General features: G+C 47.9%; 1 protein-coding gene across 3 annotated transcripts in view; it reads left to right on the top strand.

The window, feature by feature from the left end:
- The first annotated feature begins 945 nt into the window (after positions 1-945).
- Positions 946-17,024, top strand: part of Ubash3a (ubiquitin associated and SH3 domain containing A) — a 38,204-nt gene continuing 22,125 nt past the window's right edge. For all 3 annotated transcript variants that reach the window (XM_076916562.1, XM_076916563.1, XM_034524651.2), the window contains exons 1-6: positions 946-1,102; positions 2,866-2,919; positions 6,755-6,941; positions 8,407-8,605; positions 12,014-12,183; positions 13,792-14,000. In XM_076916562.1, coding sequence (XP_076772677.1) covers positions 987-1,102; positions 2,866-2,919; positions 6,755-6,941; positions 8,407-8,605; positions 12,014-12,183; positions 13,792-14,000 — 935 coding nt within the window. In that variant the 5' untranslated portion in view covers positions 946-986. The remainder of the gene's footprint in view (positions 1,103-2,865; positions 2,920-6,754; positions 6,942-8,406; positions 8,606-12,013; positions 12,184-13,791; positions 14,001-17,024) is intronic.

The following is a 17,024-nucleotide window of genomic DNA, read 5'->3' as shown; positions in this document are numbered from 1 at the left end:
GAGAAAAGAAAGAAAAGAACCCAGCCATGACAGAGCATGGGTTTCAGTGTTCTGGTTATACGAGGCTTGAAATTAAGACACAAAAGATATTTGTAGGGGAGGTGATGTTCATAGGATGAGAGAGACAGAGTGGGGGTAGGAATGATTCTAAGAGTCTGGAAAGTTCTGGAGCAGGGTTTCCTAACCTGCATTGCTGACACTGGACAAGACCATCATCCTTTGCTGTACAGTCTTGGGTCCTGTGGCATCTGTGGTTGACTTCTAGTTGCCACCCCTCTCAGAGCTTTGACAACCACAAATGTCTCCAGACACTGGCAACTGTCCCTTTGGGGGCAGGGGTATAAAACTTAAATATTGTCAGTTTTACATTACTGTTTTCATTGGTCTTGGGGGCAGGGGGTGGTGGGGGGACAGGGAATCCATGTACTTTTACAGAAATTCCTCATGTTACATACAGAACACTGAATTTTTAAAGTTCTTACTTCAAAGAAAAAACAGGCTAATTAAATCCTTTTTTAAAAAAAAAAAAGTTTTTAATAAGCAAGCAGGGGCAGGCTATAGAGTGAATACCAGTGTTTAGTCTGCAGACATGGAGACTAAGGTCATGGTGGCAAGGGTGGGCACCCAGCTGAACCCAGGAGAGAAGCCTGTTCCAGACTTCTGCTCCCTCCTTCTGCTCCTCCCCCTCCCCCAACACTCTCAGGTATTCCTCCTCCAGATGCTTCCCAAGCACACAGCAGATCCCAGTGATGAACTTCGGCCCGGATCCCACTGTGGAAACCGGTGGGTTTGGAAGACACTGCTGTGGACCAGCAAGGAGAATGCAAGCCCCGAACATTGTGCAAACAGGATATTCGCTTGTGTCAGAGAGATCAAAAAAAGGCTTGAGGTTTTTCTTCACAGCCTCAGCCTGCCTCCTTCTCCCCTCTCACTTTATCTAGTCCTTGCAGTGAGCAGGCGCCTCTTGGTACAGCGAGCAGGAAGACATGGCTGTGGCGGGGGAGACGCAGCTCTACGCCAAGGTCTTCACGAAGCTCAAGGGCCGCAGCACCCCCTCACTCCTGGACCCCCTCCTGGCCATGGGCTTCCCCACACATACCGCGTGAGTACTGTAGCTGCCGCAGCCCTAGAGCCTGGCTTCCCTGCCTTGATGGATCCCTCTGCCCCACCTGCCATGCAACTGGATAACCGAGCGTTGCAGACTTCCTGCTAGAGTGGTCACCTAAAGTATAAGATGGGTGTCTCCAAAGAAGGCCCCTTCCTCTTGCTTATACATGGAATGGTCTTGAGCTTTGAAAGAAGAGCTCTCCCTCCTGACTGATAGAGACGTGTGCATGCACGTTAGAAGCCATGTGGGCTTCTGGCTGCCCACTTTGGGGGTTTGGAGGGGTGTGAGGGCAAATGTTACTCTCCTGCAGATCGGCGACTCCAAAATGACATTTCAAGGTATCTGACTCTGACATGAGTCTCTAAGGCTAGGATCCCCTGAGAGAATTACTGCTTAAGGTTCTAAGCAGCCCGGGGAAAAGCCACTAGTATATAGGGAAAATATCTGAAATATCCGGTGACAAAATAGAATGTGTGAGAGATTCCAGAGACGGCTCGGCTCGGCTCGCTCAGCACCACCGGGCTCATCCAAGTCCCCCTGGGCTCAGAGAGGAAAGAGATGATGCTGACCGTGGTCAGAACATCCATCGTAAACCTGCTTCTTAGCGGTGGTCCTCTCAGATCCTTACTCCCACAGAGACACAAGTCAGAAGTGTGCTTCAGGGAATCCAGGTCTCAGAATGAGCCAAATAGTCTTTTGATGAGATAACAAGACCCTGGCTACCATGGAGGACATGGTATTGAAGCTAGTCTCTTCTCCTGATATCAGGGCTCTGTGGTCACTAAATGGGGAACAGAACCCATCAGGAAGCAGACGGTCACGTGTTCACCATCCAGCTGCAAATGAGAACACCAAGGCCTAAAAAGTAGCCTGTGGCAAGCCTAGGTGGGACAGGAGCCGGCCCCTAATGCCTCCAAGACCCACTCTGTTTTACTGCTCAAGCCATAGGGTGGGCTTGCCTTCAAAGTCCCTGCTAGGTTAAACTAATAAACACCTGTGTGTCTTCAGGTTCTTAGGCAGGGCTCAGAAGGGGCTCATGGCATGACCTCTCTGTCATGGCCTCTCCAGGGGGCTACATCCCCATTGCTCTTCCCACAAACAGCAGTAGTATTGGGCAATGGGGACCAGTGGGGACCAACTGTATCAGCCAATACAATACAATACAATAGTTGGGTCCCTGGCCCACTCTGGTCTCTTTAATCCAACTCAGCCAAATTCAAGTTAGTGTATTTACATCCGAGGTCCCAGAATGAATAAGACACATAGGAGCCATGGGGAAACACCAATGAGCAATTAGGGGTCAGGGAAGACACAGGGGAGGGATGTGGATACGCCTGCCCAGTGGTTGGGTAAAGGATGCTTCCTGCTGAGCAGCTGGGGTGGGGCTGCATCCATCAGGGCATCCAGGAATGCAGTCTGTCTCAGCCAGCTGAGCATCCACATGTAGATAGATTGGGTTGGCTTTGTTCCAGGGTAGCAGGGTCCAGCAAGAGGAAAAGCAAGAGAAAGCAGAGGTCAGGTCTTGAGGGCTAGGACTCTGGGACCCAGGATCAGAAAATCAAGCCGTGGGATTTGGGGATGTGGCATGCGTCACTGTGTGAAAGATGGAGCTCTTGGCATCAGGGCACTCATGAGAAGCCCAGGAGCCTGGCCTTGGTAGGACACGGTGTAAATGGGCAGCCAGTTCACTACCAGAACTCACCCCTTCCAAAGAAGAGATGAGCGGGCCTTGACTGTCCCCTGTTCACGTCCCACAGGCTCAAAGCACTAGCGGCCACAGGGAGGAAGACAGCAGAGGAGGCCGCAGACTGGTGAGTGGAATGGGAGCTGCAGGGTCACAGGGGGCTTGGGTGACTCCTCCAGACACTGTGCCCCAGGTGGGTCTTCTGAGTGGGATGGGGAGCCTGCAGAAGTGACTCAAAATGACATCCATTTGCCCCAGTTCTGAACCCAGAGAAATAACGAAACCCACCTTTAAGGCATTATGAGAGAATCTGGAGGGTTTTTTTCTCGCTTGAAAATCAGATTTAGGGCTCTTCACGGATCCTGCCATGCTGGATTCCATCCCTTGCACATAAGCACGCACACACACACACACCCCTAATTTAATCCAAATTTGACTCAGAGAAGATTCATGTTTGTGATATATCTTAAATAAGCAGGAAGGTATCATTTTCGTTGCTATAAAGTTCACACATTCACAGGCTGCTACAATAGAGGAGAATTTAAGGACAGTCAGGAATCCCCAAGGTACACCCTGAAACACCCGAAGTGGGGTTAAGCAAAGATGACCCTCCTTAACTCACACTCCAGCTACCTGCCTGGGGTGAGATTGGGGGCGGGGTGTCCTTGTTTTTAGGAGTCCCTCCACAGCCTTGGTGTCAGGTCATCCTTCCACGCAACTGGGAAGTCCCTCCCACTCTTATCAGAAGAAGCCACAGTGAACAGTCTAACAGTGAAAAGCAGATCCTGGGCTAGGCTCAGTGGTGAGGGCTCACCTAGGGCCTGTGGGAGCCTGGGCTCTCTTTTAGTTCCCTTTCCTGTTGCTCTGAGATCAAATACCAGACAAGGGCAACTTAAAGAAGGAAGGGCTTATCTGGGAGTATTTGACGGTACATGCCCCCCCAACCCTCCCCCCCCCCGCCATCACGGTGGAAAAGCCATGTGATGCAGTCCAAGTGTGAGGCAGCTGGCCTCTCCGTATCCACAGTAAGAAAGCTGGGAGAAATCAATGTTGGTGCCTGAAGCATGTTCAGAGGTGCGCCACCCCCCACACCCCCCACCAACCCACCATCCGCTGGTGCTCAGCTCACTCTCCCCGTATCCCTGTCCATGGGATGATGTCACTCAATCACTCTTCAGGTTGAGCCTCCCTTCCTCAGTTGACCCAGCCTAGCTTTTCCCTCATGGTGGAAGCTGGTGGTTTGTCTTCTAGGATTGACTCTAGAGTTTAGCAAATAAGCAATCAATATTTGCCATCCTGTGTTCCGTGCCCAACCCTACCTAAACAAAACAAAACCTCTCCCAGCACTGGATAGAAGCCTGTGAATGGGGCCCAGGGTTCTGTGTTCTAGGAGAACCTCTGGCTTTATAAGACCAAGGGTATCCAGGCAGAGGGCTCACAGCTAGAGGCTGCACAGGCAGAGAGTTTGAGTGTATAGACAGAGGGGGCACAGGCAGAGGGCACACAGACAGAGGGGGCACAGGCAGAGGGCACACAAGCAGAGGGGGCACAGGTAGAGGGAGAACAGGCAGAGGGGGCACAAACAAGGGGTACACAGGCAGCTCCTCCACTGGATAGGGGAATGCCCAGAATCCTGGCAGACTGAGAGTAGACAGGCAGTACCTCTACAAGACATGGGGAATGCCCAGTGTTCCAGCCACCTGACTTCAAAGCCAGCCTCCAGATTCAAACGATACAGCACAGGCTAAATTCAGTGGTCGGGGGCTGGGGGTATGCCTGGATATTACCTGTCAGCAGCAGCCTAGCCAGTGAGACTCACCAAGGAAGAGGGATGATACCGGGGGTTCCCTACACTTCTCTTTGATGTTGCTGAGGGGGAGGCAATGTGGGATGTCAGTCAACGCTGGGAACATGGGAAGCTGACCATCTAACTCCACACAGTTCCATCGCTATGCAGAGACCTTAAAAAAAAAAAATCAGATATACTCAGAGCTCTTCATCACTGTACCAGAAGCTCAGAAGTGATGGTTTGAATAGGAATGGCCCCCACAGACTCATGTACGTGAATGTTTGGCCTATAGGGTGTGGCATTAGGAGGTGTGGCTTTGCTGGCAGAAGTGGGCGTGGCATTATCAGGAGGTGTGGCCTTGTTGGAGGAAGTATGTCACTGGGGGTGGGCTTTGAGGTCTCAGATGCTCACCAGACCAGTGGCTCAGGATCTCTTCCTGATGCCTGTGGATCCAGATGTAGAGCTCTCAGCTCATTCTCCAGCACCGTGTCTGCCTGTGTGCCACCATGCTTCCCACCATGACGATAGTAGATTAAACCACTGGAACTGTAAGCCAGCCCCAATGAAATGTTTTCCTTTATGAGAGTTTCCATGGTCATGGTATCTGTTCCCAGCAATGGAAACAAAATGTCTCTGGATTTGGAAATGAGTAGAGGCAATGTTCCATATGTGTAAGGTGGATCTTGAGGCAGCCTTGGTAATCCTCATTCTGGCAATGTACCTAGATGTCTATTCTCCACGTGAAAGAGCCCACAATGCAGGTCACGGGATGCCTGAAACTAACTCATGACTTATACACACATGCTCGCTGGATCTGCTGCAAATGTGCCATTGGGGTGAGCTCAGGAAAGAGGTACAGAGGGGACAAGAGGTGCAGGCCTGCCTCTGCTGCAGAGTATCATCAAGCAAACTTGCTTACACATGACGTGTGTGCCTGGTAATAGCACCCCACTTCCTAGCCATAATATGACATCACAGGCAAGTGTCAGTCACAGGGAGTTCTCCAATGAGTGTGTGCTCAATGAGAGTGTGTGCTCAATGAGTGTGTGCTCAATGAGTGTGTGCTCAATGAGTGTGTGCTCAATGAGAGTGTGCTCAATGAGTGTGTGCTCAATGAGAGTGTGCTCAATGAGTGTGTGCTCAATGAGTGTGTGCTCAATGAGTGTGTGCTCAATGAGTGTGTGCTCAATGAGTGTGTGCTCAATGAGTGTGTGCTAAGTAAGCTAACTGCTGCTTAGCTATTGCCATACAGAGGTTTTTCCATGTACATTTTTGGCCTATACTTCTTGCTCTTCTTGTCTTGAAGTAGATTATTAGTTTAAGACACTGAGTGGTTCCCTCTGTGAGTGCTGGCAGATCACACTAAGCAATAGTTGTACAGCTCCAGCCTATAGTCTCGCTGTACTTTTGACCCAATGGAGAACAGCATTGAATCTCTGAAATAAATGCCTATCTTCATTTGACTGATAAGAGAAATTGTGTCTCCTTCCATTTCTATTTATTTTGTGATGAACTTGTATTTGGCATTGTACCTCAGTCTTTCTTGTATTTAGAGTGGTTTTTCTTAGCTGGGTGTGGTGGCTCACACCTGTAATGCCAGCAGTGAGGAGGGTGAGACACAGAATCACCACCAGGCCCACCTGGTATATAGAGAGATCTATCTCAATAAACAAATAAATGATTTTTCCCTCAAAGTAAATAAATACTTTTTGAGTAAAAAACAGAAAAAAAAAAAAAAAAAAAAAAAAAAAAAAAAAAAAAAAAAAAAAAAACAAAACCACTAGTATTCACTTAAATGTTGTCCAATCTTTTTGGTTTCAAATTTTCCATTTAATTTGAAGTCAGTGGTGGAGTTAAAATGTGAAAAAAAAATTCCCTGTATGCATATTTCAATACCACAAAAGTACCTAGACCAGCACTCTTCTAAAGGTTGAGGTCTGAGCCCCTCTGTCTTTGGCTGCAGTGTCAGACTATAATGGGACTGACATCAGGTAGGCATTGGTCTAGCCTAGAGCAACACAGCCCCACCACTTGGCACCATCTTGCAGAGATGGCCACAGCACTGATGTATTTGTATGAGATCAGCATACCCCTAACTTTAACTGGTGTTGAAGCTGTTGCATGTCCTCAATGGGGACAGCTCCAATTGATATGACAGTGTTTTCTGTTGCAGGCTGCATGGCCACTGCAGTGACCCTTCTCTGGATGACCCCATCCCCCAGGAGTATGCTCTCTTCCTCTGCCCCACGGGACCCTTGCTGGAAAAACTCCAAGAGTTCTGGAGAGAGAGCAGACGCCAGTGTGCAAAGAACAGAGCTCATGAGGTCTTCCCTCATGTGACACTCTGTGACTTTTTCACGGTGAGTCCACCCCAGCGGCCTTAAATGCTCACCACTGCAGCTAACAGCAGTGTCCTCTGGTAACTGGGCATCAATAGAACACACCTGGTTTATTTTAATCAAGACATTAGCGTGAGTTGTCTGCTTTTGTGGGATCTTTTCCTTCCTCTGGTCAACTTCAGTTCATCCTTCAGGACCCAATTCATTTTAGTCTTCAGCTCCTCAGGTGTGATGGTTTGGATATGCTTGGCCCAGGGAGTGGCACTATTAGGAGGTGTGGCCTTGTTGGAGGGGGTGTGTCACTGTGAGCATGGGCTTAAGACCCTCACCCTAGCTGCCTGGAAGTCAGTCTTCCACTAGCAGCCTTCAGGTGAAGACATAAAACTCTCAGCTCTGCCTGATGTTGCCATGCTCCTGCCTTGATGATAGCCAGCCCCAATTAAATGTTGTCCTTATAAGAGTTGCCGTGGTCATGGTGTCTGTTCACAGCAGTAAGACCCTAAGACATCAGACAGAAGAAGGTATAATCCCAGGCTCTCTGCATTTTTTTGTCAATATCTCCAGGAGCACATTTGGGTGATATAAAGATGATATGTCCCTCCAGAAAGGCAGATATTACCCAGGTCCTTGTCCACCCAGAGATCAGCAAAGTCCTAAACAGAACAAGAACCCCTTGTGTGATGAAGGGTACTGATTTGCCTGGACGTAAACAAAGGTCTTCCCTAGGTCAGGGCCCAGTCCTTTGAGGAAAAAAAATGGCCAAGTTAGCAGCCTCCCTAGGGAGTGTTGTCAAGAAAAAGGGATACACAGTTGCTGGACAAAGAGAAGAAGGCCTGAGGCCAAGGGGAGGGCCCACAGCCATTTCCGTTATACCTTTACTTAATGAACTAGAGATGGACCCAACTACTGCTGGGACATCAGGGCAGAGTCTGCCACTCCACAGTGCCAGGGGAACACAAAGTATGATGTGCAAGAAAGAAGCTTCCAGAAGCTATCCCCCTGGAAAACAGCACCTCACAAACATCCACAAAGCACCCCTGTGTGCCTGAGACTGGGAGCTCTCTGGGGTCAGAACTAAACCCTTGCTCTCTGGAGGTCTTGAGCTGGGATCCTTCAGGGCACTGTGAGCATCATCAGAGTTGACTAGAGAATTCCAGAAGCTAATATATACAAACAGAGAAAGAAAGAGGACTGACTCAGGAGGTGATGGGGGGGGGGGGCAGACAATGACAGGGGACCTCTAACCTAGCATGTAAAGGGGATCATACTCCAGGAAATCTTATCCAAGTTGCCTCAAATAACTGAGTGGAAGACTTGGAGGTGGGAGTGGTGACAACCCTTCACTCCATAACTTCAGGGGCTAGACAGGGAGAATGCCAGTGTCTTGGACAGAGAATAGTCCATAGTGATTAAGCCTTAATTCTCAAGAGGTTGAATTAATTCAACAAGCCCTGAAGACACACGCTCTTTGCTTCTCTTCCCTTAGTGTGAAGACCAGAAGGTGGAGTGTTTGTATGAAGCTCTGAGACGTGCAGGGGACAGAATCCTGAACTCCTTCCCTGCCCTGGTCCCTCTCGTTCTCCATTCTTCTGTCAGCTACCTTGGCTTCTTCATCAACGACAGCCCAGCCGACGTCATCCGGGAATTCGCCATGGCATTCGCCACAGAGGCATCGGTCCTGGCAGGTAGGTGACTCCGGCTGTGGGCAGACACACTGAACCCTTTGGGTCCCAGCAGAGTCACATCTAAGGCCTTGAAGGATCAGCTCCTGTGAGTGGTGATGGCCCTTTAATGGGATAGTTTGGCTCTCACCCTAAAGCAGCACATCAGCCTCTGCCCTCAGACAGGCATTGTCTTGGTGTCCCCAGATGGGTCTTATAGGTCTCCCCTTGAAAGGGAGGAGGAAGTTTCAGGGGAATATCTCAGTTGGTAGAGTGCTTGCCAGGGCATGTGGTTACATCCTTAGGGGTACATACTCCAGGCATGATGTCCACACACCTGTAATCCAGAAAGGGGAGGCAGGAGGATCAGAGGTTCAAGAACACCCTTCACTACAGAGCTAGTTTGAGTCTTGCCTTTAGTACCTAAGACCCTGTCTCAAGAAACAGAAAGGAAAGAAAGAAAGAAAGAAAGAAAGAAAGAAAGAAAGAAAGAAAGAAAGGAAGGAAGAAAGAAAGGAAGGGGAAAACAGGAAACTTGAGTCTACCCAGCAGAAATCCCTGCCCAGAGTCCCTGTCCTAGGTTTACACATGGTCCCCTCCCACCAAGAACCTCAGAATGGGACCTTACTTAGCAATGGGCTCTTTAGAGATTTAATTAATTAAGATGAGGTCACACTGGAGTAAAGTAACCCTAAATCAATAACTAGTGATTGAAACCTAAATCAATATCACTAAATCAATAACATGGTCATACAACAGACACGTGGGGATAACAAGGAGGCCACTTAACCACAGAGCCAGAGATGGGTGGGCTGGAGCCACAGCCAAGGGATGCCTGGGGCCACCAGAAAGGAACTGGAGGACATCAGAGGACCCAACCCCAGAGCCTTTGGAAGGAATATGGCCCCACCCACACCTTGATTTTGAACTTCTGACCTCCCAGATCTCTAAGACAATAAACGCCTGTTGTTTTACGCCACCCAGTTTGGGTATCCCATTGCAGTAGGAAGTGTCACGCTCACCCATCCTGATAGCCTGAAACTTTGCATTATGCCTCCTCAAATATTACCAGGGCCTCGCTTCCTGGGAGAGCTGACCCCGAGCTCTTATCTATCTCCTGATTCTGAGCAGGCTCTTCCTGCCTTCCCATGTTAAACTTTAGTCTGACCTGAGAGGCTAGAAGACTCTCCTGAGATGACAGCTCAGGAGTGTCCCAAGTCCCTCCCTGCCCACACTGCCTCTTCAGTGAAACTGAACCCAGGTACACAGAGCAACAGAGGAAAAACAAAAACCTATTCAGAAGTCAGCATGACTCACCTCTGGGTCTCTGGGGAAGCCAGACCAGGTCTTTTCCAGGCTATGCTCACTCATATGGGGATCCCACCCGCTCAAACTACTAAAAAGTGTCACGAAAAGAATTTCCTATCACCTACACATACCTTCATGCCACCTGCACTGGCTGCTAAAGGTCCCCTGTGTGAAGAATACTGTAGTGAACCTAGCGTCGTGTGCTTACACCTTCCAGAACTTTCATTAGGGGAATAACACATCCTGTTTGCTTCCTGACCTGGATGAAGAAGTATCCAGCAGCTCTCGGGCACAGTGGACTCCAGAGTCCTGGAATTAACCATCTTTATCGTCAAGCCCTAGCTGTCACAAAGGAAACTAAGTCAGCATGACTCTCAGCCAAGGCCCCTGTGGTGACAAGGACAGAAGAGCCTTGAAGTAGGCCCTTCCACATCAAAGTCTGTCATTTCTCCTAAGACACCAGACTGCCTTCTCAGAGCCTGTAATGCTTGTGCTTCCACTGACACCAGATCTGACTGTTCCTGAGATACTGTCCCTTCTTGCTTACCAACCTGAAAGACTCAAAAGCCAACCTAGAGCTGAGGTGTTCTCAAGGGCAGAGGCCATCACAAAGCCCTGAGCCTCCTCAGCCCTACCGAGCCTCCAGTGAGGAAAATCTAATGAATGTTAACCATGAGGCAGGTTTTATGTCCATCACTCCAGGAGACTCTTCTTTAAGCCGGAGGCATTGACCTGGGGCTGGAGACAGTGGGTAGAGTGTTCTCCCTAGCAACAATGAGGCCCTAGGTTCAATGGCTGGCAACACAGAAACCAGGGATGTGAATGCTCACCTATGATCCTGGCACTCGGGAGTTAGAGGCAGGAGGATCAGAAGTTCAAAGTCATCCTCGGCTACGTAACAAGTTCAAAGCAGCCTAGGACACGTGAGATCCTGTCTCGAATCAAAACCAAAACCAAACAGCACCGACAGAGAGTCTAGGCCCAAATCAAATCACATGTGCACCAGAGAATGAAGGGGCCATTTACTGCATTTTGAGCTAGCTTGCAGCCCAGGAGCTCTGAAGACCTTGAGCCACATTTCTGTGCCTGTCCTTTGTTTTTGTTTTTGTTTTTGTTAAAAAAACAAACAAACAAACAAACAAAAACACTGCAAGTATCCAACCACATTCTTTCTCATAGGGAGAACCCAGTCCTTGCTTTGCTAAGGAGCAGGTGCAGTAGAACAGAGGCATGATGGAGAGAGCTTTCTGCCTGTTCCAGGCAAATAGCATTGACATTCAGGGACAGGTTCTCAGCCCTCCTATTCCTACCTGACATTTGGAATGGGTACCCAATGTGCTATGTTCATTTGGCATTCAAGATGAGATATGTTGAGGCCCGAGCTGCCCCACTTTGGGCGGCCAAAAATGTTGGGAACCACACTAGCCCACATTTGGGCACCAAAAATGTTGTGGCCCTCTCCACTCCAAGCTTGGCGGCCACTGTATCCTGACCCAAGCTGCCGTTCCGGTCCGAGGGTCGGGGTTCAACAAGAGAGAGAGTGAGGACGGACTCGAATAATGGAGACCAGACAGAGTGTGATTCAATCCCGTTTATTCTTCAGTCTCTCTTCCTAGTTCAAGTCCCAAGTCTTGAGTTCCTAGTTCCTAGTTCCTAGTTGTACTCCTTGTTCTCTTCTGAGTGTCTAATGTCTACTCCTACTCCTAGTGTCTGAATCTCTGTTACTCCAAATTGTTCTCCAAGTTGTACTCTCTAAAGTATCTGATTCTCTGATGTCTCTTCTGTCTGCCTCTCGCCTTTATATGTCTCACTTCTAAGCCATGCCTTTTGGTCACACCTTTAAGTCATGCCCTTAGGTCTTGTCTCTAAATCTGATCTCTAAGTCACACTCTTAAATCACACACCTTTAATCTCACACACCTTTAATCTCACACACCCAAGGAAAGTCCTGGGTATCTAAAGCAAGATGTTATCAGAGTGTGCTCAGCTGTTGTAGGCTGATGTAAAACAAGTCTCATGTCAGGGTATATGGCTCAAGATGGCTGCAAAGCTGATAGCTGCTTTCTGCTAAAAGTCGGCTCCCAACAGAGATACTCAGCGTGCTGCCTTTTCTTGACTCCACAGACTGTACCGTTAAGCCCTGCACAAAGCAGCTACACCTGACCTTGGCCCATAAGTTCTACCCTCACCATCAAAGGACCCTGGAGCAGCTGGCCAGAGCCATCCAGCCCAGCCACACCTGCCAATGGACAGCTGCCCTGTACTCCCGAGACATGCGTTTTGTGCACTACCAGGTGAGAGAACCTGACCCGGCTGGTGGGCTGGCCCAGCCTTTCTCACTGATTGGAGGTAAATACTCCCCTGACGGCACTTCTACAATCTTCCCTTACGAAAAGAGGGGGCTCTCCTCTGCTGGAGCCCTCTCTTCATGTGATGTTTAGAAGTAGCATCCCTTTATTGGGCATATACAATCATTTCAAACAACAATGAAAGTGCTCCCATGGTATCCGGAAAGCCCATTGCCAAGGTGTGTTAATACATGGCCCACTTGTTAATTCGTCCTCTCTAAAGATTTTGGTGGGCTTCATGCCAAGGTTTTCTTTCCTAAGAACTGATTGGTTGATGAAGAAAGTATGTTCCACAGTGGAATACGTATGAGGGAGCTATAACATTCCCCATCATAAGGGAAATTGTAAATAGTTTCACAACCAAGGGAGGTAGATATAAATATGTGGTCACACTGTAAGGCCTTTCCTATAAGAGAAAGAGGTATCAGGAGAAATGATGGATGAGTAGATAGATTGGTGGATAGGTAGGTGAGTGGGTGAATAGCTAAATGGGTGGATGGATGGATGGGTGGGTGGGTGAGTGGATAGATGGATGGATAAATGAATGGAGGAATGCATGGGTGGATAGATAGATGTCTTAATAGATGGATAGGTTGATAATTGAATGAGGGGGAATAGGTGGATGAGTGGATGAACAGATGAACGAATAGACAGATGGGATGGTGGATAGATGAGTAAATAGATGGATAGATGAATAACCAGATGAATGAATTAGAAGATGGGTGGGTAGATGGATGGATAAGTGGAGAGATGAGTGGATGGATGGATACATCATACATATATACATAGATAATACACAGATAGATGCATAGATAGATACATAGATGCATAAATGCATACATACATAGGGACATACATACATATAGATAGAGACATATAGATAGAGAGATACAGAGATAGATAGATAGATGGATAGATAGATAGATAGATAGATAGAGAAATAGATACAGAGGTAGATAGATAGATAGAGAGATAGATAGATAGATAGAGAGATAGAGAGATACAGAGATAGATAGATAGAGATACAGAGATAGATAGATAGATAGATACAGAGCTAGATAGATACAGAGATAGATACAGAGATAGATAGATAGATAGATAGATAGATACAGAGATACAGAGATACAGAGATACAGAGATAGATACAGAGATAGATAGATACAGAGATACACAGATAGATACACAGATAGGAAAGTGAGTGTTTGAGTGGATGGATAGATGAACACATGGGTGGATGGGTGGATGGGTGGTGGGTGGGCAGAAGAACAGACAAACATGGGTAGGCAGACAAATGGATGTAGACATGGATTGGTGAGTGAGTGGATGGATGGGTAGAAGAAAGAAGATAGACATTAAACTTTCTAAGATGTCTAAGCTGTGGCATTTGGCTCTGTTCCACACTGTGCATCATTAGGCAAAGGCATGAAGGGGCCTCAGAGACATTAGCCACATCAGAGGAGACAGAAGGCAAGACAGACTGGTATCTGACCTCCTGATGCTATTGCTTCCCAGCCAAACCCTCACTAAGACATGGGTCTCTGGCCTCCTTTCTAGACCCTGAAGGCACTGTTCCAGTACAAACCGCAGAATGCAGACGAACTAGTGCTCAGTCCTGGTGACTACATCTTTGTGGACCCTACTCAGCAAGAAGAGGCCAGCGAGGGCTGGGCCATTGGGATCTCACATCGGACTGGCTGCCGGGGCTTCTTGCCAGAGAACTACACAGAGCGAGCCAACGAGGCTGACACCTGGGTTAAACACAGGTGAGAACCACCCTCTCTCTGTCGCTACCACCTGAAACAGTGGACATGGTGATTGTGTGCTTCTCAACTCTGTCATTAGAAAGACCTGCAGTCCCTACACTGGCTGCATTACTTCCCCGCCCCCTCCCTAGAACATCTGATCTATTCGTGGTTTCTGCTGATAACCCTCAGGAAATCAGATTGCTTCAAATTACTCGTCTGAGATAATAATGCTCAAATACTGTGAAATACTTCTGTCTTATGAATATCACAGAGTTCACATGGAGTTCAAAACTGGCCCTTGTAGCCTTCTAAGGAGGGTTAGCAATTTCTTATTGTTCTATAACAAAATGACACAAACTTAATGATCGTTAAGTTATAGGATCGTTAACTTAACGTTCCTCTAAGGCTGTGATCCTGGCATAGCTAGCACTGGGTTTCTCATCTGATGCTCAGGGTCCTCCCCTAAGCTTGTGTGGTCATTGTTAACATGTATTTTCTGGAAGCTGGCCTACTCCTGGTGGATTCCAGCTCACTTGGCAGGTCTCTTTATTTTACTATCTAGCACCATCTGTCAAGGACAAGGGTTTTCAAACTTTTCAGAACCAAGGTGTTTGTTTCTTAAATGTATCGGTTCCTCTCCTCAATGTATCTGTCTCCTCTCTCCCATTTTACTCTAAGCAAAAAAGGAGAGGCTTGGCGATAGCTTTGACACTGCAAGTAGAGATAACCAGAGCTACTTAACCAGCTCCAGTCTTTATTGGTTCTGTTTCCCGTGAACAATAAGCGTCTTGCCGTAACATGGGCACCTTTCCCCAGCTTCTATCCCTGTGTCTTGATCCTGTGAGCATCCTCCAGCCCACAGTCTATATGCACTCTGCCAAGAATAACCATGACTTTTTTCTTTTTCTGTGTGTGTGTGCATGTGTGTGTGTTTGCACTTGCATAAGCACATTGTGCATGTGTGTGTTATGCATGTTTCCTGGACAGATCTTCTAGCCTCTGTGTATTCAGGGAGGTTTTTTTTTTTTTTTTTTTTTCCCTGTATCTCTTTGTATCACAAAGCAAAGCCATGGAAACCATACTGTTTTATTTATGCGCCTAAATAAGGAAACCAGTTAGAGAGTATGGTAAAAGTTCCGGTAGCGAAAACTTCTGTTTTGAATAAATTAAGAAGCAGTGTATTTTGAGTATACTTAAAGCAAGTGGTTGATTTTGGACATTTAGTGGCTGACAGGATTTCATGGGGAAAGGGACTTTGCAAACAATTATTATTTTTATTTTATTGAATGGAGGGTATTCTGAAAATACTTACAAAGGGAGATCAGGTGACCTCTAGGCTACCGGTTCTTCCTGTTAAAATTATGCTTACATTTGGTTTTGCGTGACAGAACAGGGATAGCATTTGTGCCCTTGGACTGTGCCACCAAATGCAGTTGACAACAAAGTAGATCCCCCACGGCCCCTACCCAGGCTGCCCTGGGACTCACTATGTTGCTATCTAGCCAAGGATGACCTTTTGAACTTCGGATCCTCCTGCCTCCATCTCCAGAGTACTGGTATTACAGACATGTGCCATCATGTGGGTTTCATGTATGCTAGGCAAGCTGAGCTAGCCGTGGATTCTTATATGCATTTCTGAATCTGTCATGTATGTATACTAATTTAAAATAACTTTTAAAATGCATGGATTCCGCCAGCTCCGCAGCAGGGCCATCCTAGGTCATTTTTCACTTCATGAGCTAATTCATAAAAGCGGAGGGGTAGACCTACAAACTCAGGAAACAAAACTCAGCCTCGATTCCAGGGCTTTTATATCAGGTGTTTCCTCATGATCCACTAATTCACAAGGGCCTGTAGAGAGAGCTGAACACACTCTCCAGTGAAAGCTGAGCCCCCAGCTTGGGAGGTGAAGGGCTGAACAATGTCCCAAAGTCAAGGAAGCTTTGATTTTCCTGCAGAACCAACATGATCAGTTAGCTGCTCTACAAAAACAAAAACAGAAAACAACAACAACAACAAAATGGAAGAACATAGGACAGGACAGGCTGGCATCAGACTCTGGGGGGGCTGGGGACAAGGGGGCCTAATTGCCCCTCCTCCTTCTGTCCCCACCAAGGGCAGAAGACCTCACTGTGGCAGAGAAGCCATCGGCCAAGGGACAAGCAAACTCTGGCTAGTGACAGTTCCACTTTCTGATACTGTGTCACCTGCACTTGCACAAGTGCCCCACCTTGTGATCCTGACCTTCCTGGAAGGCCAGTTTCTCTTAGGAACCAGTGTATATTCGTAAAAGTTGCACACAAAAAAAGGAAGTTCTGGCTGACTGCTGTGGAGTATCTGAGAAGCCCCTACTCCCCCCCCCACCCCATCCCCCACCCCTGTATCAGAATCCCTCCCTCCTCACAGGATAGCTACAAGCCCCCAGGATAGGCTGACTATGGTGTGACTATAGGCTTGGAATTGGCAATGGGCTGTCTGTAGCTTTTAAAGCTGCTAAACACTCTTCTAACCATTTAAGGAGGTTTTAAATTGGAGCAGAGCGGCGCCCAGACTTAACTCTAGTTACTTAGGAGGCAGTGGCAGGCAGACCTCTGTGAGATCCAAGGCAGCCAGCGCTACACCACACAGTGACACTCTGTCTGAAGAGAGATCCTGGCAAATCTGAATGTGTCATGAAAGTGTTAAGCAGCAGGGAAGGTAGACAGACACCTATGTGCACAGAGAGTTGGCCTGTGGGCAGACTGCATGTTGTATGTACCATCCATACACAACTCCCAAGGGCACAGGACTCACACAGAGCGTGCTTAATATGAACAGCAAGAAGGGATGCTATGCTGGCACCCAGGGAGAGATCTGCAAAACCACATGGGAAGAGGCTCCTTCCTGCTCAGAGGACACCTCCCCAGCCCTGAAGGTAGCTGCCACGGGAACACATTGTACTTCACAGGCAGCCAACCCCACCAGCACCAGTGTAAGCTTTCCAGCAGGTGCCTACAGGATTCTGAAGACCCGATGGTCCTGAGCCAGCACCCAGTTGTTACT

This window comes from Arvicanthis niloticus, chromosome 20 (genome assembly GCF_011762505.2).
Source record: "Arvicanthis niloticus isolate mArvNil1 chromosome 20, mArvNil1.pat.X, whole genome shotgun sequence".
Lineage (NCBI taxonomy): Eukaryota > Metazoa > Chordata > Mammalia > Rodentia > Muridae > Arvicanthis > Arvicanthis niloticus.
Note: the sequence above shows the minus strand (reverse complement) of the source record. Positions and strands in the feature narration are given on the sequence as shown.